The sequence below is a fragment of the Elephas maximus genome, chromosome 5, assembly GCF_024166365.1.
Source record: "Elephas maximus indicus isolate mEleMax1 chromosome 5, mEleMax1 primary haplotype, whole genome shotgun sequence".
Classification (NCBI taxonomy): Eukaryota; Metazoa; Chordata; class Mammalia; order Proboscidea; family Elephantidae; genus Elephas; species Elephas maximus.
In genome coordinates this window covers 105,095,490-105,116,604 of record NC_064823.1, presented here as the reverse complement: position 1 = coordinate 105,116,604, position 21,115 = coordinate 105,095,490, and the positions used below count along the sequence as shown (strand labels likewise).

At 36.9% G+C, this 21,115-nt stretch overlaps 1 protein-coding gene across 2 annotated transcripts in view; it reads left to right on the top strand.

Annotated features, from left to right (window-relative positions):
- Positions 1 to 19,975, top strand: part of CEP135 (centrosomal protein 135) — a 92,108-nt gene extending 72,133 nt beyond the window's left edge. Inside the window, exons 22-26 of one of the 2 annotated variants that reach the window (XM_049886224.1) lie at positions 2,922 to 3,131; positions 9,015 to 9,217; positions 10,105 to 10,209; positions 13,826 to 13,939; positions 18,420 to 19,975. In XM_049886224.1, the coding sequence (XP_049742181.1) occupies positions 2,922 to 3,131; positions 9,015 to 9,217; positions 10,105 to 10,209; positions 13,826 to 13,928 (621 nt within the window). In that variant the 3' untranslated portion in view covers positions 13,929 to 13,939; positions 18,420 to 19,975. The remainder of the gene's footprint in view (positions 1 to 2,921; positions 3,132 to 9,014; positions 9,218 to 10,104; positions 10,210 to 13,825; positions 13,940 to 18,419) is intronic. The other variant, XM_049886225.1, reaches the window with a different exon arrangement.
- The last annotated feature ends 1,140 nt before the right edge of the window (positions 19,976 to 21,115 follow it).

Below are 21,115 nucleotides of genomic sequence, written 5' to 3'. Positions count from 1 at the left end.
TGAATGAATTTATTGAACTTTTATACAACAGGTACTGTTCAAGATATAGAGTAGGGAATGAGACAGAAATGCTCATAGAGCTTATAATCTAATTAAAAATCCAGTGAACTAAAGAATTATTTTAGGTAAAGGGAAAGACAGCACACAGTACAGGGGAAAGTCAGCACAACTGGGCTAAACCAAAAGCTAAGAACTTTCCTGAATGCAGCCAAACACTTTGAGGGACAGTGTAGCAGGAGCAGGGTCTGGGGACCATAGTTTCAGGGGACATCTAGGTCAATTGGCATAACAAAGTTTAAGAAAATATTCTGCATCCCACTTTGGTGAGTGTTATCTGGGGTGTTAAAAGCTAGCAAGTGGCCATCTAAGATGCACGAATTGGTCCCAACCCACCTGGAGCAAAGGAGAATGAAGAACACCAAAGACACAAGGAAAATATGAGCCCAAGAGAAAGAAAGGGCCACATAAAGTAGAGACGCCATCAGCCTGAGACCAGAAGAACTAGATGGTACCCGGCTACCATCAATGACTGCCCAGACAGGGAACACAACAGAGACTCCCTGATGAAGCAGGAGAAAAGTGGGGTGCAGAACTCAAATTGTGGTAAAAAGACCAGACTTAATGGTCTGCTGAGACGGGAGGACTCCAGAGGACATGGCCCCTGGACCTTCTGTTAGCCCCAAACTAAAATCATTCCCGAAGCCAACTCTTCAGACAAAGATTAGGCTGGACTATAAGACATAAGATGATACTGGTGAGGAGTGTGCTTCTTAGCTCAAGTAGATACATGAGACTAAGTGGGCAGCTCCTGTCTGGAGGTGAGATGAGAAGGCAGAGGGGGACAGGAGGTTGAATGGACATGGGAAATACAGGGTGGAGAGGAGGAATGTGCTATCACAGGGAGAGCAACTAGGGTCACATAACAATGTGTGTATAAGTTTTTCTATGAGAAACTCACTTGAATTATAAACTTGCACTTAAAGCACAGTAAAATCCAGTGAGTCATTAAACTATGTCCAGTCCAGTTGGGGAAGGGTGGGGGGCAAAAATGATTGATTGCCAAATTTTGGGACTTAATGTGAGACTAGATAGATCTAGACTGTAATAGACCTAATAAGATTCCTGGAGAATGGTATAGAACTTCTTCCTCACGTATCAGTAAATGTAGTTGTCCTTTGACTCCATGTAGTCTCAGTAACGCGTACTAGGTCGAACTGCGGGCCTTGAAATCAACTTAGTAGCATTTTATATTTACAAAAAAAACTTTTGTTCCATAAATCATGTATTTGAGATTAATTTGGTTATTTCATCCTACATAGTAAAAGGTAAATAGTTTTGTGGAACTTGCAGATCTCTGTGTATAAATAGATGCAGGTATACGTTGAGAGCATTATTATGCCTCTTATTATTGTTACATTAAAAAAATTTGTCATTCCAGGAACAAAACCAAAAACCAAACCTGTTGCCATCGAGTCGATTCTGATTCGTAGCGGCTCTATAAGACAGAGTAGAACTGGGTTTCCAAGGAGCGGCTGGTGAGGAAATTGAAGACATTATTCCTTCTCCCTTTAAAAGAAGTTAATATTTTTATGATATGATTTTGTTTAATAAAAATACAGCTTTTTCTATTGAATTATATAAAGCTCTAGAATCTTAAACAAGTTCTTATCATAAAGACAGTCTACTAAAAATCTCTTAATAAAATTTGGAGTTCAGTTAAATATAGAAACCGTGGATTTAATTAGGAGCCCTGGTAGCACAATGGTTAAGAGCTCAGGCTGCTAACCAAAAGGTTGACAGTTTGAATCCACCAGCTGCTTCTTGGAAACCCAATGGGGCAGTTCTACTCTGTCCTATAGGGTCTGAATGAGTCAGAATCAACAGCAATGGGTTTGGTTTTTTGGATTTAATTAATATAGGATATTGACTGTTGGTCTTCTTTTATTGGTATAGTTCTGTAGTCTTCATTTTTCAGGAAAAGTATTGACTTTCTGCAAGCGTTTTCTATTAAAAAGAATATAATATATAATGAAAGGAACGTTTTTCCACCTTCAAAAGAATTCCTCAGAAGAAACAACCCTTTAATTCTTTTGTTCTTCTTCATTGTTCATGTTCTTATGTTGTACGTGAAATTTGTTTTTACCTATTTTTACTTGGTTTGTCTTCAGGAACTTTGATTAGTTCATTAATATTTGGAATATTCACCTATTTACTTTTCCGAAGCTGTTAAAATTTATTAAATCTTCACAGCACAGACTTTTAATGTTGTTTCATTTCAGTAAAGTCTATTAAAATGATTTCATTTTTCAAGTGTGAAATTCTTCCCAAAACCTAGAAGTAGAGTTTGTATCAGTTTATATTTATTACTCACAATTTTGAAGAATTTGAAATGTGGATAATTCTGAAAAATAGAATATCAGTATTTCAAATTTTGCTTGTTTCAAATTTATTAAAATTGTATGAGATTGTATATTAAGTTAAATAAAATTTAAACATGACTTCAGGTATTTAGTTTTATATATACGAAATTCTAAATTTACACTAAAGACACATTGGGAGTGGTAAGTACATGTATTACTTTTTCTTGAAAAGGCATTATTATAACAAATAAAAGTTGTAAAGGAAGAATTGTATGTAGCTTCAAAATTCCTTCATTCACAATATTCCAACACAATAATTTTCCTCTTTGCATTGTCCAGATACATGTGTTAATGCACATAGTTCTTGTGATTAATAATTATACACAATTCCTTTTATAAAGCATTATGAAAGGCCATCTTGAAATAGTAGGAAATATCCCAAGAGCAAAAATTGGTTTTCATATTTTTATAAGGCGAGGTTGTAGCTGCACAGATTCAAACCTTTAAACATATTGGGTTACTTATCTTTAACTTTTTGCCTGTTTCTTTCTCTTTTCTCAGCACATAAATGCGCATCATGCTTATGAATCTCAGATCTCATCGATGGCAAAAGCCATGTCTCGATTAGAAGAAGAGCTTAGACATCAGGAAGAAGAGAAGGCAGCAGTGTTAAATGATTTATCGTCTCTTAGAGAACTTTGCATTAAGCTTGATTCAGGCAAGGATATTATGACTCAACAACTGAATTCCAAAAACCTTGAGTTTGAGAGGGTGAGAACTAAAAAAATACTGTCATAGCACATTGTTTTATTAAGCCCTACTCTAATTGTTTTATTTATTATTCACTATCTAATATATCCTTTCCCCTTGCAAGTTACTTTTGACTACAGGATTTTGTCAACTAGATTTGACTACTAGATTCTTCTAGACTTCTCTGGAAAACGTGGTGAGGAAATTTGGTGTTCTCTGTTATGTGGCTAGATAGGCACTTAGGAGACTATGCATCTTCTAATTATAGATTGTAAGTTGGGGCATATCCCGATATATTTGTTTGCTTAAAAATAAGACTTGGTATTCATGCCTTTTCAACTAATAAGGAATCTAAACATTAGCAAGCAAACAGTGGAAAAGTTCGATATCATTGGTCAGAACAGGGCCAGGGGCCGACTATGGAACAGACTGTCAATTACTCATATGCAAGTTCAAGTTGAAGCTGAAGAAAATTAAAGCAAGTCCACAAGTGCCAAAGTATGACTTTGAGTATATTCCACCTGAATTTAGAGACCGTCTCAGATATAGATTTGACTCATTGAACACTAATGACCGAAGACCAGGTGAATTGTGGAATGACATCAAGGATATCACACATGAAGAAAGCAAGGGGTCATTAAAAAGACAGGAAAGAAAGAAAAGACCAAAATGGATGTCAGAAGAAACTCTGAAACTTGACATTGAACATAGAATAACTAAAATGAAAGGAAGAAATGAAGTAAAAGGGCTGAATAGAAGATTTCAAAGGGCAGCTTGAAAAGACAAAATAATGTATTGCAATGAAATGTGCAAAGACCTGGAGTTAGAAAACAAAAGGGAAGAACATGCTCAGCATTTCTCAAGCTGAAAGAACTGAATTAAAAATTCAAGCCTCAATTTGCAATATTGAAGGATTCTGTGAGAAAAATATTAAATGATGTAGGAAGCATCAAAAGCAAATGGAAGGAATACACACAGAGTCACTGTACTAAAAAGAACTGGTCAACATTCAACCATTTCAGGAGGTAGTATATGATTGAGAACTTATGGTAATGAAGGAAGAAGTCCAAGATGCACTGAAGGCATTGGCAAGAAACAAGGCTGTAGGAATTGATGGAGCACCAATTGAGGTGTTTCAACAAATGGATGCAGTGCTGGAAGTGCTCATTCGTCTATGCCAAAAAATTTGGAAGACAGCTACCTGGCCAACCAACTGCAAGAGATCTATATTTGTGCCCTTTTTAAAGAAAGGTGATCCAACAGAATGTGGAAATTATTGAACAATGTCATTAATATCACATACAAGTAAAGTTTTGTTGAAGGTCATTCAAAAGTGGTTGCAGCAGTACATTGACAGGGAACTGCCAGAAATTCAAGCCAGATTCAGAAGAGGACATGGAACAAGGAATATCATTGCTGATGTCAGATGAATCCTGGCTGAAAGAAGAGAATACCATAGAGGTGTTTACCTGTGTTTTATTGACTATGCAGATGCATTCAACTGTGTCGATCATAACAAATTATGGATAACATCGCAAAGAATGAGAATTCCAGAATACTTAATTGTGCTCGTAAGGAACCTGTACATAGATTAAAAGACAGTCATTCAAACAGAACAAGGGGATGCTGCGTAGTTTAAAGTCAGGAGAGGTGTGCATCAGGATTGTATCCTTTCACCATACTTATTCAATCTGTATGTTGAGCATATAATCCGAGAAGCTGGGCTATATGAAGAAGAATGGGGCATCAGGATTGGAGGAAGTCTCATTGAGAGCTTTTAGTATGCAGATGATGCAACCTTGCATGCTGAAAGTGAAGAGGATTTGAAGCACTTACTGATCAAAGACTTCTATATGGATTACACCTGAACATAAGGAAAACAATAAATCCTCACAACTGAACCAATAAGCAACATCACGATAAACGAAGAGACCGAAGTTGTCAAGGATTTCATTTTACTTGGATCCACAAGTAACACTCATGGAAGCAGTGGTCAGGAAATCAAGCAATGCGTTGCATTGTGCAAAGTGACCTCTTTAATGTGTTGAAAAGCAAAGATGTCACCTTGAAGACTAAGTGCGCCTGACCCAAGCTATGGCGTTTTCAATCACGTCATACCCATGCAGAAGCTGTACAATGAATAAGGAATACCGAAGAAGAACTGATGCCTTTGAATTATGGTGTTGGCGAAGAATAGTGAATGTGCCATGGACTACCAAAAGAACCAAAAAATCTGTGTTGGAAGACGTACAGCCAGGATGCTCCTTAGAAGCAAGGATGGCGAGACTTCGTCTCACATAATTTGGACATAATCATTAGGAGGGATCGTTTCCTGGAAAAGGACATTATGCTTGCACCTAACAACAGTAACAACAAAGAAGAACTGATGCTTTTGAATTATGGTATTGACAAAGAATATTGAATATACCATGGACTGCTGGAAGAACAAACAAATCTGTTCTGGAAGGACTACTAGAATGCTCCTTAGAAGCAAGGATGGCAAGACTTTGTGTTACCTACTTTGGACATGTTATCAGAACGGACCAGTCCCTGCAGAAGGTCATTATGCTTGGTCAAGTAAAGTGTCAGCAAAAAAGAGGAAGACCATCAATGAGAAGGATTGACACAGTGGCTGCAACAGTGGTCTCAAGCATAACAACAATTGTGAGGATGGCACAGAACTGGACAGTGTTTCCTTCTCTTGTACCTTGAGTCACTCTGTGTTGGAACCACCTCTGTAGCACCTAAGTACAACAAACATTAGCAGTAGAGTAATTTCTGTAGCAGGACATGTCAGTGATGATGTCAGGCAGTCTGTGTTCAGTAAGAATTTGAAAGTGAGAAGAATTGCCTGGATTACCCCAAGAGCCAAGATCTTCCTGCCAGCTGGTAGAGGAGGACGCTTAGTAACTCTGATGTTCACCATGAACCTGAAACTCAGGGGCAAACATATCAACAACCATATGCTTTGTGAACTTTCTGGCTCAACAGTCACATTGCCAGGACTAAATGGAACCATGGAGATGCGCACAGATTGATCTATGAGAATGTTCATCTCAGTGGTTTATTAATAGTTGAAAACTCAAAACAGCATAATATCCCTAAATTGTAATTAATAGTTGCCCATTGAAATGACAGAATACTCAATCAACAGCAATTTTAAAAGGTTACAAAAATCTGTTCTTATTAAGATATTGAAAGGGCAGATTGCAAAACATTACTTAAAGCATCATCATTTTTGTTAAAAAATATATATATACATGCAGAGAAAATAGACTGTGAAGTTACATACTAAATTATCCATGGTAGTCAGCCTGGCTAGTTTTGAGAGAATGTCACTTTCTTCCTTTTGTCCAATATATATTGAGTAGTTCATGGGGCTCTGGGAGAGATAACATGTTCCACTTCATCAAGAAATAGGGATGAGACATGAAATTGTTCGTTCTTATTGAAACAACCCTGAATCTCAGTTAGGCTTCTTTTGCTTACCATCAGTTTTTAGTATTCCAGAACTAATGCTCTGTAGGTCCAGATGTTAAAAAGGAATATATTTTGCTAACCTTAAACTTAATAATGTGTTTATTTATTCACTCATTTTTTTTTTTATTTTGGAGTACTAATGAAGAAGAGGCCTTGAGAAGGAAAAGCAAATAAAATTCTTACCTGAATAATCACAAAAAAAAGAAGTTAGGCTTGAACAAAGACTTGAGCAGTTCATTGTTTCCTAAGTAGAATATTTTTTCCAATAAAAATCTCCAAGAATTTATATCTAACGTAATTTTAAAAGTCTGGTTAGCTGGAACTTCTCATTCCCAGACTGAGGCATTACTTTAAACAACCCAGTGTGGGTTTTCAAACATGTGTGTGTTCAGTTTTCACTCATCTAGTAGTATATTTTCTGTTACTGAGAGCCTAAAATACTGGCTTGATGATGTAGTCAAGAGTGCACAGTTTTAGTATACCAGAAGGGTCTTGTTGCTGATACCCATTGCATCGAGTCCGTTCTGACTCATAGTGACCCTACAGGACAGAGTAGAGCTGCCCCATAGTGTTTCCAAGGAGTAGCTGGTGGATTCGACCTGCACACTTTTTGGTTAGCAGCCGAGCTCTTAACCACTGTGATACCAGGGCTTCTTTTTGCTGATAGGCCAGTGTAAAGATGGCATGACAGCAGCATCTGATCTACTCTTAACTTCACAAGGGGGGAAGAGAAGACCAACAGCCCAAGGCTGATTCCTATGAGGCGGAGGTCAGATATACCTCCACCCCCCAATCTTTTTACCACCTCTGACACCGACTGTTCCTCCCATGGCACTCTCTGCTTCTCTGCTGAGTTCGATAATTTGTTGCAGTAGCCACACAGAACTCACAGACCATACTCACAGTTATGAGGTTTATTATGGAGCAACAGGTTACAATTACAGAATCAGGAATGACTCCAGATACAGTTCTTGGGTCAGGATAGCTTCTCATCTGTGCCCGCAGGCAGGCCTCTCAGCCCTGCAGCCCTTGGCCTGACCTCTGGCAAGTTCTGCAAAGCTCTTTAGCTCCTCTATTAAGTGCCTGGAGGTACCCTACTCCACTGGTAAGCTTCAGTCCAGTGGCGCTCAGCTCTTTTGATTCATGTGACAGCTGCTCTGCCAAGCGCCCGGAGGCACCCCATTCTGCCAGCAAACCTGCTGCCCGAGGGCACTCAGCTCTCTCACACCATGGGTCAGCACCATCTCTTGCCAGTCTCCTGGTTTTGCTGCTGCCATTTCTCTGCTGCACTTGCTGCCGCTTCTCACCAACTCACGCCTTCTCTGTTGCTATAGCTCTGTGTCTCCTGGGTCTAAGAGTTTCTCAGCATAGGGACCAAGGTCCAAATAATGCACTCCACTCCTGGCTCTTCTTGGTGGTAGTGAGGCCCCTCTTCTGTTTCTGGATTGGCTAAGGTTAGTGGGATTTCAGAACTGACCAATCTCCTTGTTAGGGTTCCATACATCTTATTTGCATGGTCCCATTCCCAAAAGAGTTCCATGCACCTTATTTCCATTATTTGCAAGCTGTCCGATCCCCTTGGTGGGCCACAAGCACCTCATTTGCATAATCCTATCCAGTCATTGTGTGGGACTCACACAAAGACTGTAACTAGAAGGGCCATATTAAGTAATTTACTGCACCACAGCTGACCACGTTTTAGGATTTCATTGTTAATAACCATCTCTTGAAAAATAGCATGAACGAGAACTATTTGAGGGCTGGAATAGGTCTTATTATCAAATAAACCCTTAGTAAAAAATATGAAAAGTTAATTTGAAAATGAGGTATTTTTCTTATGGTTAAGGAAGTGGTTCAAAATCTTTAACCAATGCCCATGTCCCAGATTGAACTGTGTCCCTCCAAAATGTGTGTCAACTTGGCTAGGCCGTAATTGCCAATACAGTGTGGTTGTCCCCCATTTTGTGATCTGATGTGAATTTCCTGTGTGTTATAAATCCTACCTCTATATGTTAATGAGGCAGAATTAGAGACAGTTATGTTAATGAGGCAGGACTCAATCTGTAAGATTAAGTTGTGTCTTAAGTCAATCTCTTTTGAGATATAAAAGAGAGAAGCTCCTTGACCGGGGAAGATTGATGACAAAGACTTTCCCACAAAGCCGACAGAGAAAGAAAGCCTACCTCTATTGCTGGCACCCAGAATTCAGACTTACAGCCTCCTAGACTGTGAGAGAATAAATTTCTCTTTGTTAAAGCCATCGACTTGTGGTATTTCTGTTATTGCAGCCTCAATAACTAAGACAACCCAAAATGAAGCAACTGATGGATGAACAACACTGCAGAACTCTATTGTAAGATCAAAGAGTTTTCCAGAGTAAGTCTAAAATTGTGCCAAAATAATCTTATTTTGTTTTTCCTGTAGGTTGTGGTGGAATTAGAAAATGTAAAATCAGAAGCAGACCTGTTTAAAAAACAACTAACAAGTGAGAGACATACAATTAAAAACCTTGAATCATTGTTGGCTACAAATAGAGATAAAGAATTTCATTCTCATCTATCATCCCATGAGAAGGATACAGAAATTCAGTTACTTAAAGAGAAGTTAACCCTTTCAGAAAGCAAATTGTAAGTGTCTAAATCAACCTGGGTGAGGAAGATAGCTTGTCAAAAATGTTTCCTTTTGTAGGGGGAAGGGAAGGGGAAAGTGTGAAGGGTAGTACACAACTAAAATACTTGAGTGGCGTGTCTGCTGCTTTTGGAAATTTAGAGAAGTAGTTCAAGAGAGATGTCATGTTTGGAGGTATAGGTTTGGATCTTCAGCACAGAGGTGGCCTGATGGAGTGAATGAAAAGAGTGGACTTTAGAAAAATGCCTAAATTTCAGGAATGAACAGAGGAATCAGTGTGGGAAAAAGTGTTTTAGGTATTGAGGTTAGAATAAAAGACTTAGAAAAGGCCATAAGATTTGATTCTCTTAAGCGTATTGATTACCTTTTAGGATATTGATAATGGTGTCTTTAGGATGGAGAACTTTGAGCATAATTGTTGGAAGAAAGGAAGAAACCCAGAGTAGATAGCACAAGTGGGAGAATTAGCTCTTAAAAAGAGAAATATTTCTCTTTCCAGGCATGTCTGTCTTATTTTAAATCCCATGCTTTTAACCTCTACAGTATATTCCCGGTGGCTTAGTTATTTTCAGGCTAGGCTCAAGGAAGTTGAAGACAGTTTACATTGCAGTGTTACAGTTCATGTCCTGTTCAGATTTGTGTCCCCAGAATTACTGCAGTGCCTGTCACATAGTATGAGCTCAGTTAATGTTTGTTAAATGAATCAGATGGATGAAAAGGAAAATTTTGTAATAGAAGCTCCAGAGGCTCAGAGAGTTACTTTTTCCATCCTTAAACATCACCTCCATTTGATTTGTTAATAACAACAACAAAAAGTCTATAGCATATGATTTCAAAACAGAATTTTTCTTACTTATTTTTTTGATTTTTAAATTTGTTTTTAAAGAACTTGCCAAAGCCGGGAAAACACCATGCTTCGAACTAAAGTGGCGCAATTACAAATAGATTATGATGCTCTGAAAAGACAAATTTCAACTGAAAGATATGAACGGTAAGAAAAAGCATTTAGCATTAGACAATGTTTTTATTTATTCCCTATCCTATTCCAAAAAGGATTTTATATGGCTTACAAATAACCCACTTTTTTTTAGTATTAATACCTAAGAGAAATTCTTTTTAGTATTTTTTCCTAAAAAGGCAACAAGTGTTATGGAAGACAACATCACTGCAGTAAACAAAATAACAAGTATTTTATACATGTTTCCTATAGTATTCCTCTGGGGAAAATAAGGACAGTATTTCAAAGAGTATAGATAGGGAACCAACAAGCTAAGAGGGATTCTGCTACCACCTCCAGTTGCTGTTCAGTCAGTCCAACTCGTGACCACATATGTGTCAGAGTAGAACTGTGCTCCCTATGGTTGTCAATGGCTGATTTTTTTTTAAGTAGGTTGCCAGGCCTTTCCTTCAAGGCACCTCTGGGTAGACTTGAACCTCCAATCTTTTCAGTTAGCAGCTGAGCGTGTTTACCATTTGTACCACCCAGAGACTCCACCAGAGATTCTACAGGGTCAAAAACAATATGGTCCAAGTAGGAAGCTCCAAATACAGGTCATCATAAAGATGATGATGATGATAACAGCAGTTAACAAATATGTGCCAAATAATATATATGTATCAGGTTAATCCTTCCGACAATCTATTTTTAAGCCTGTATTACAGATATGGAAACCCCAGTTTAAGATTGTGAAGTGATTTGCCCAAGGTCACACAAATAGTAAATGGCATAGGCAACACTAAAATCCAGGCGTGTGTGTCTAATTTTAAACCCTGTGCTTGTAACCTCTACAGTATATTCCCTACAGCTTAGTCATCTTCATGCTGCCTTATATTTCAGTTCATGTGCTTTATATTGTTGAAGATTTGAATCCCCAAGTGATACAAACAGGAATGAGACCTGCTTTAAGAGTTAAAATTGAAGTCTAATTTGCAAATTAATTGTCAAGTTACTTTTGTATAACCTTGCCCTCCTGTGTAAATACCATAGACATCAACATTCCTGAGATTTCATTATCAAAGAATGATCAAGTTGCTTATTAGGCCAATTTTTATGTTCTTTTATTTTTATCCATTTGCATCACAAACTTTTGAGTGATGTGCTATTTGGAGTATAAACCGAATTTGCTAGGAAGTCGATCTTTATGCTTCCAAAGAGGAATGAAGCCTGAGCTTGCAACAATGAAATGAAGGAAGTGTTATTAATTTTTTATAATTTAGAAGATATTGTTTCTGAATGTGCTGAAGTATACATATATAATGATTTCCATTTCCTAATGACAAATTGTCTTCAACTCAAGGATCCTAAACTCTTTATAACCGTTGCTGTCAAGTCAATTCTGATTCATAGCAACCCTAAAGGACAGAGTAGAACTGCCCCATAGGGTTTCCAAGGAGTACTTGATGGATTACAAATGCCCACCTTTTGGTTAGCAGCTATAGCTGTTAACCACCTCGCCACCAGGGTTTCCAAACTCTCTATAGGCCAGAGTTAGAAGTCCCTTCTTCCTTCCCCCTTTTCCCTGCCCTTAGTCCCCAAAGAAGGCTTGCCACATGACCATGTGGTTCCTACTCCAAACCATCCAATTAGGTCATACATTCTTAAAAGGACCAATACTGCCCTCCATCAAGGGGGAAAAAGTTGATTCTTGGGGAGGGCAAGAAAACCTTAGATATTGCAATGGCCCTCCAAAAGGCCACAGTACATAAACAGATATACAGTATACCTGTGGTATTAAAATTTCACAGGGCAGAAAATAAGGAAAAAAATGTCTACAATGGCTCCTTTGTGGGATGATAATGAAAAAAGTTTGAGAGACACAACTAGGTAGAAATGCTGGAAAACCCTGGATACTGAAAAACTCAAGATAGAAAAAGATCTAGACCGTAGCCTGAATAGCCCAGAAAGGGGTGACAATACAGTCACTGTGCTCTCTGGGTTTAGACTCAGAAGGAAAGCAGTACAGATTCATTTCTGACATTTGGGAGTTTTGAGGCAGGAAGAGGGCTAGACATACATGCAGGAAGAGATGAGAAAAAAAGGGCAGAGGAGGGACCCTACCAACTTGAAAATCTATACTCAGGAGTGAGTTGGGTCCTAGGGCTTTAGTAAGAAGCAAGTGAAGTGCAAACAGTACATGATCTACCCCCTACACTGCAGTACAAATGACCGTCTTTGAATTAATAGGAGGAAGGTGAGTGAATATATGTGCCTGAGAAGGGGAAGAGGGTTGTCATGTAAGGTTGATCTGACATAGAACGTGTAAAACTGCACACACCTTAGTACCCAGCCTTTCTAAATTCAGCTTAGTGTGATATAAGAGCCCATTATTACTGACAATGCCTCTGCACAATAGTCCAAATATTGTTTCCATTAGGGCCAGGCACTATGCCGAGTACCACGAATACCAAATGAATGATGAATGCCCAGGGAACTCAGTATAATGAGGAGGACACATACAGACCATTTAAAAGCAGCATGGAACTGCAGGTACAGAGATGGGTGCAGGATTTTATAGGAACATTGATAGATGATATCTAACCTAGTCTGGAATCAGTAAGGGAAGATCAATTTAGGGCACTTGGGGTCCCTGTGGAATGTGCAATAGAAACATATATGTCTGGAGCACAGGGCACAACTGAAGATGTAGATTTGGGAGAGCTGTTGGCATACGTAAGTATTTAAAGCATGGGAAGACACCAACATTTAAAGTGTAGGCAGAAGAAAAGGATCCAGTAAAAGGACTAAGGAATGGCCATATATGTAGAAAGAGAATTAGGAGAGGGTAGTGTGTCATTTTTTTTTTTTTAGTGTGTCATAGAAGCCAAGAGTGGTTAACAAAATCAAATACTTCAGAAAGGTAAGTAAGTTAAGGAATTTGCCTGTACATGTACAGGCACTTAATTTTTAAGAATAGATAGAACAGGTTCGTGGTATATTTTTTAAAAAATATTAAGGTATAAAGAAGAAAATCAAAGCTATCTGTAAGTTCTACCTTTTATAAACACTATTAACATCTTAGAGTTTAACATCTAGTTATGTATTTGTGTGTGTGTGTGTTTGTGTTGTCTGTACACTTAGTATCCTGTTTTATAACCCACTTTTTCACTAAATGTATTATGAGCCTTTTGCTTCTAAAATATTTTAATGACGACCTAGTGCTGCAAACGGTTAACACGCTCGGCTGCTAACTGAAAGGTTAGAAGTTTGAATCTACGCAGAGATGCCGTGAAAGAAAGGACTGGACAATCAACTTCTGAAAAATCAGCCATTTAAAACCATATGGAGCGTGGTTCTACTTTGGTACATGTGGGATTGCCATGTGTCAGACACTGGAAACTGGAACTATTATTATGCCTACAGTTACAGTTTGACCATAATTGCTTTAAATAATCTCTTAAATTCTTAGTCTTTTGAGTGAAATATTTATCAATTACTCAAAGATCATACAAGGACATAGAACTTAAATTTAGTAAAAATACTAATTTAGTAGAAAATAATTAGCTAATAATTTTTTTTTTTTTAATATCAGTAACAATACTTCATATTTGTATAGCACTTTACGGTTTTTCACAGTGTGTTATTTCTCTTGTTTGATCTTTACCAACAGAGAACGAGCAATCCAAGAGATGCGTCGACATGGCCTTCCTACACCGCCCCTTAGTTCCACCCTGAGGTCTCCTTCAAATTCTCCTGAACTTAGAAACTTATAATTATCAGAAAGGTACGTGTGTGTGTAATACCAAGAACAGGCAATACTGATCTGTGGTGATAAAACTTTGTGGAGGAAGGGGAGATTAGCTAGACGAGTGTTCAGGGGAGCTTTCTAGGTTAGTGAAAGTGTTCCATGTCTTAATGTTGTTGCCTGCAGAGGTATATACAGTTATCAAAACTCATTGAACTGAACACTTAAGATTCGTGCACATTGTTGTGAGTAAATTATACCTCAATTAAAAAAGAAATCATCCACAGTAAAACGTTAAATGACAATACAAGATATTACAGGGTAGTATTTGATGAAGTACCAAATTCAGGGTATAAGCAATAGGTGGGAAAAGTGAATAAAACCATAGAAACGGGAATGCCCATGGTGCAGTAGACTCGGTCTGGCAGGAAGGGTAGATTAAGGGGGAATGATGAGGGGAAAGTTTGGGAGGTAGAGGGGGATATATAGAATATACATTGAATATGTTGCTAAGTTGGAGATTGCAGATTGATTCTGTAAACCAGGAGGAACCACTGAAGGTCCTCCTGTGTATAGGACATGTACAACAGTAGCATTATGACGAAAGTATTGTTTGTGGAAGATTAACTTCACAACTGTGTATGGGCCAAATTGAGGAGGATAGAAACCAGAGGTAGGAAGACGAGTAAGAGGTGTGGAATGAGGACAGTTTAGGATCAGTATAATAATAATTGAAAGCTAGGACAGATTATTTTAAATTAAATGATCATATTCATACAGAAAAGTGGTATATCATATGTGTATAGCTCAATGAATATTCACAGATTGAACACACCTATGTATATGTATCCTGCATCCAGTTAATGAAGCAAGCCACAAGCATAGATTCATTTTGTCTGTTTTTAGACACTTTATAAATGAAATCATACACTTCTGGCTTCTTTTGCTCAACAGTACATTTGTGAAATTCATCCATATTGTCGTATGTACTTGTAGACTGTTCAGTCTCGTTGTTCTATAGTATTCCATTGTGTAAACATTCCACAGTCCATGTATTCATTCTGTTGTTGGTGGGCAGTTGATGGTTCCCAGCTTGGGCTATTACAAATAGTGCTGTAATGAACATCCTAGTACCCATGTGTTGGTGAGCAGATGTGTGTGTGTGTTTTGGATGTATACTTAGAAGTGAAATTCTGGGTCACTGGCTATACATATGTACAAGCTCTAATATTACAAATATGCCAAAACAGGTTTCCAGAGTGGTTGTAGAGAGGTGGGCAGATTTGACTGAGAAAGAGTCAGGTTTGCCAACTCATTGGACTGGGAATGAATGCAAAAGAAGCTGAGTCAGACCCAGTCTTCGAAAGGTGAACAATGCCTTATTGTTGACAGAAATAGTAAAGCCAGCCTTTTTAAAAATTATGCATTTTCTTGCCTCTTCCAATAGAAGTACATAAAGGATAGTTTGGACGTTTCCTCAATGACTCAGAATCCTCATTGTGAACATTCGTTCTATGCTGTGCTTTAACATACTCATAGTCGCTATGAGTCAGAATCCACTCGGCAGCACCTAACAACTGATATCCCAGGGTTTATTGATGTTCGTAGGAGCCCTGGTGGCACAGTGGTTAAAGCACTCAGCTACCAACCTAAAGGTCTGCAGCTGAATCCACCAGCTGCTCCACAGGAGAAAGATGTGGTAGTCTGCTTCCTAGCCTTGGAAACCCTATGAGGCAGTTCTACTCTGTCCTGTAAGGTCATTATGAGTCAGAATCGACTCGTCAGCAACAGGTTTGTTTTTGGGTTATTGTTGTTTGTAGAGCCTAGGACTCTACTAAGACATTCTACTAAATAATTCCAGATGGCAATGTTTTTGTTCAAAACATTTTTTTCCCTCTTTCACTTTGAGGGCCACTTATGCAATCACTGTGACCTCATAATTTCTAAGCTGCTTTGTTATTTTGCATATGATTAGATGGAGGTTTAGCTTCTCGTTATAAAGCTTTATTTCTGTTGTGACACATCTTCTCATGCTTGATTGATAGCTGCATTTTTAGATCAGGATTTGGCTAAGTAGGGTCTTTCAGCCAACTCCACCCTGCTGCCTGTTCTTGTAAGTTAAGTTTAATTGGAGCACAGCCACACCCATTTGTTTATATTGTATATTATTTTTTTTCCTACAACGGCAGAGTTTAGTAGTTGCAACAGTGACCCTGTAGCCTCCAAAACCGAAGTTATTTACTACCTGGCCTATCACATCATGTAGCCTCTGAAAAACTCATACGTACAATTGTGAGAGAATAAGAATAAAAAAGGAAATAACTCCTTGTCATTTGTTGTTAGCTGCCATTGAGTCAGCTCCTACTCAGAGTGACCTTACAAAAATTGGATTGACCTTGTAGACTCCTCCGAAAGGGTCTAAGAGACCCCTGGGAATTCCCAAACTGTGTTTTGAGAACCACTGGTATAGAACATATGGATTGCAGCAATTCCTAAAGTAGTGATGAATTAGAAAACTTCTACAATCATGAACGAATTCAGAGTATGCTAATAAGGTCGTTGGTTGGTTACCCATTCTCAATCATATATTCTGAACATTGTCACCAAGGCTTCCCCATAAGCACTCAGAAATGAATACTAAGCCCAACTATGAAGGTTTCCCAACTCTAAAACCATTGTCTTTACAAGTGATTACAGTGTCTCTGTAGTAGTTAAAATATATAATCCTTTTTTTTTTTACATTTTAAAAATTGTATGTTCTGTATTTTTAAGATACACTTTTGTTGTGATTATTGTATCTAGTACATACTCAATGAGAAAACATAAAATACAGAAAAATGTAAAGAAAACAAAAATCACTTTTAATCCTACAACCCAAGAAAACAAAAAAACCAAACCCAGTACCGTCGAGTCGATTCCAACTCATAGTGATCCTATAGGACAGAGTAGAACTGCCCCATAGAGCTTCCAAGGAATGCCTGGCGGATTTGAACTGCCGACCCTTTAGTTAGCAGCCGTAGCACTTAACCACCACGCCACCAGGGTTTCCTACAATCCAAGAGATAACAGCAGTTAGCATTTTGGTATACTTCCTTCCAGTATTTATTTAATCTATAATAAAAATGCATACCCATTGTCGTCCAGTCTATTCCGACTTATAGCATTTCTAAAGGACAGAGTAGAACTGCCCCATAGGGTTTCCAAGGAGCACCTGGTGGATTTGAACTGCTAACCTTTTGATTAGCAGCTGAAGCTCTTAACCACTATGTCACCAGGGTTTCCAATTTAACAGATATGCTCAAAATCACTTTCATTCTGTTTGTTTCATTTTCTTCTGTTTTTTCTTTCTTTATATTGTTATGAGTGTTTATTCCCATTAATAAAAACATTTTCAAAAATTCCATTTTAAAATAGTGATCTAACAGTTCATCGTATGGGTATTCTGTGATTTATTTCATCATTCTCCTTTTATGGGACATATATTTCCAAGTTTTTTCTCTTATAAATAGTGTTTTGTTTCAATTTTTGACATGTCTGATAAATCTTTCTAGATTGAGAGGAAGATAATTACCTTTTCAGTATTTCCTTTGTGAGCTTTTTCATATTTTTATGTGTGTGTTTTAATTGCCTAAAGTGATTAGATTGCATATTAAGGTAACACTATTAGTCAAAATGGGGAAACCCTAGGGGTATAGTGGGTAGGAGCTATGGCTGCTAAGCAAAAGGCTGGCAGTTCAGATCTGCCAGGTGCTCCTTGGAAACTCTATGGGGCAGTTCTACTCTATCCTGTAGGGTCGCTATGAGTCGGAATCAACTTGATGGCAACGGGTTTGGTTTTGTTTTTATTAGCAAAAATATTTGACTACCCATAACATGCTATTTTAAGATTCAGACAACATAATTTATAGTACTTGTATATAATTTTATGAAACTAAGACATCATGGAAACCCTGGTGGCATAGTGGTTAAGAGTGACAGCTGCTAACCAAAAGGTCTGCAGTTTGAATCCACCAGGCACTCCTTGGAAACTCTATGGGACAGTTCTACTCTGGCCTATAGGGTCATTATGAGTCAAAATCGACTCAACAGGAAAGGGTTGAAGACATCATACTCTGCCTTCTTTTGAGTAATTTTTCTCAGTAACATGCTATACTAGATTATTCTAGTCACTGTATTTGTATCATTCATTTAGTATGTTTATAATAAACACACACGTGCATAAAAAAATAAATATAATTTAATAAGAGCTCATACAATAGTTTTTATCCTGTTTGTTTTGTTTTCTGGGTTTAATGTACTTTGTAGGTTGCCAGGAATATCTTTTTGAAGTATAGAATGGTACATAGTAACTATTCAATGTCATATAACCCAAAAAAACCAAACCCAGTGCCGTCGAGTCAACTCTGACTCATAGCGACCCTATATATATATATATATAAAACTATATATCTATTAAAATATTGCTGAATTTCAGTTTTTCCGTGACTATATTGAGTAACTTTATCATTTTTCTTCCCAGTCACCTTCTCCTCCCTTTTCAGAATAATGGCTTTCAGTAAGTTGGCTGTATGGATTTTTAAAAGGACAGAATAGAAATGGAAGTATTTGAAGTACTTGTTCCTGAAAATCATGAACATTGGCACAGATTCTACCTCTGTCAACTTTTCTTTAAATCAGTGAATATTTATGTAAAAAAAAGTTTGAAAATAATTTAATATCCATGTGTATATTTTCATATATAACAGAACAAAGTATGTATTAATAGTGATAGCTGTAATATATGTATTTTTATTATTACTGACTTAAATTACTCCTCAGAGTGTGTTTATACTGCGAATTAACGTATTATTCATATTATGCTTTGATAACATGTTTCTTAATGAGCCATGATGTATGTATAAAATATTTTTACAATCTTTGTTTTTAAAGTGTTTTTGGTTTTCATGCCTGTGTTTATAACCTATGTCTTTAACGCATTCCTGAAGAATTACTAACTTTGATGCTGTTCCATCACATTTAACTTATCTTCTAAGTATAAAATTAATTATTCACAGATTTACTGTGTGTCATCAGGGGGAATATATTTTGGCCTAGTATTAAAATAGACTTAGCAAAAATCTTGCTAAAATAGTGATCACCGTATATAATGTATTATTGTCAATAGGAAGAACTGTGATGAAAAAGATACATTTATGTACTGTACGTAATATTATTTTGGCTATCACTTGGACTCTTCACATAATACAGATTCTGTCAAAGTCAAACTAAAAGCTGTATTCAAAGTTTTTTAAAACAATAGAACAGAAATTTGGGACTTTTTTCAATAATAAAATTCCTCGGTGTATTAAAAAAATATATATATAAAGTTATGTAGGGTAAATAAAACATTTTTTAATTTATTCAGAGATATACAATAATATTCGTTTTTTGCTTCTAAACCTGTATATTATAATTTATCAGTCTCCCAAAATCATTTTTAAATACTGAACTGTGGCATAGAAATAGAAAACAGCTTTTTACAATTAACTTTCAAAGTTGTGATTTTAAATAATTTAGGTATGTGTGGGTGCGTGTCCACTTACGATAATAAGAAAAGAACAGAAGTACAAAGTAGAATGTCAGATACAGAAACTAATCGTGTTTGAGCCATTGAGCCATACACATTTGAAGAAAATCCTGTTCTAATAAATTTCATTATGACTGAGAAAGAACTTAAACACTAACGTAGGAAAGTGGAAGAAGAGTCAGAACAATTATTTTTGGTACATTTTGTTTCCACCTGTGTCTTAAAAAACTAGAGTTTGTGTGTTTATCTGGGAACTCATTTTCTAAAATTAATAGCCTTATACGTTCTGGTTATGGCCTTTGCAATAATTCAGTGGATAATTGGATGTGGTGTGACTTCCTTTTCCACCATCTTTGTAATTTGAGGTACCCCATCTCCTTTGTGTGAATTTATGTATTATAGCAAAATATAACAGCAGTGTGACTGCAGTGTCACATGGAAAATCTTTTAATAAATATGTAAATAAAATAAATATTTGTTCCCACCTTTTCCCCCAAAGCAATGTTCAAACATATTTTGTTAGGTATTTTATTTTTAATTTTTTCAATAATTTAAAAATATCTAACTTGCCATAATTGTTATTTTTATAACCATGATACTATAATTTTTTTAATGGGTTTTATCTCAAAATACTGAATGTTCTGACCTTTTATAGATATTGAAAGTTTTGTTTTAAATAATTTTAAGTAATGGAGCTTGACATAGATTTTGCAATAAACTGTGTAGTTAATTTTCTTTCTTTCAAATAGTTTCTTGTGGATTTTACATTAACAATATTATTTAATTCTAAAATTAAGTAAAAATTTACTCAAATCAGACTTTATCATGGTGGGATATGGAGGGATATGGACATTAGGTGCCAGACATACTTTTTTACTGATTTTATTTTTTTCCAGTTAGTTCAAAATATATGAAGTCAAAGTTTCTATTAGTAACCCTTCCACAAAATGGTTGAACAGGCTGTGTGTGTACATTTTTCTCACTTGCAAATGCTCTTTTTGAGAACATTAATTACCATTGGATTAAGCCACCTGCTACCCCACCTTACTGCAGTTCTCTATCACACATCTGATTTCATACTACCCTCCTCAATTCTTAGAAGATTTTAGCACCTGGCTTGCTGTCTTTTTTACCATTAGTTGTGTTATCATTCTTTGTGTCATTATCTTCTTAGACTAATGGTTATCGACTGTAGCTGCGTGTTGGAGTTACCTGGAGAACTTTTTTTTAATGGGAATCTCATGGCTGAATCCTACACCAGACCAACTAAATGAATCTCTAGGAGCAAGGTGTAGCTTTTTTTTTTTTTTTTTTTTTTACGTTCTCTAGGTAATTCTGATCTGCAGCCAGGGTTAAAAATGCAAATTCAGCCCACCTAATTAACTTCATGACCCATTTGTGGAACTCAACCTGTGGTTTGAAAAATACTACGCAGTCTTGTCATTGCTTCCAAAATCTCAATTTCTAGCATCCTACTCATCTCTCCTGGTTACTTCATTTAATATACTTACTCCAACAATGATTTTATTCTACCAGCATCTACAGACAATTGACCCTACCACCTCTTCTGTGTCTATAATTCCATCATCCTCACTTCACTCTTCAACCGCACAGACATCAGTTTTTGCATATGCCCTAAATTCCCTGTC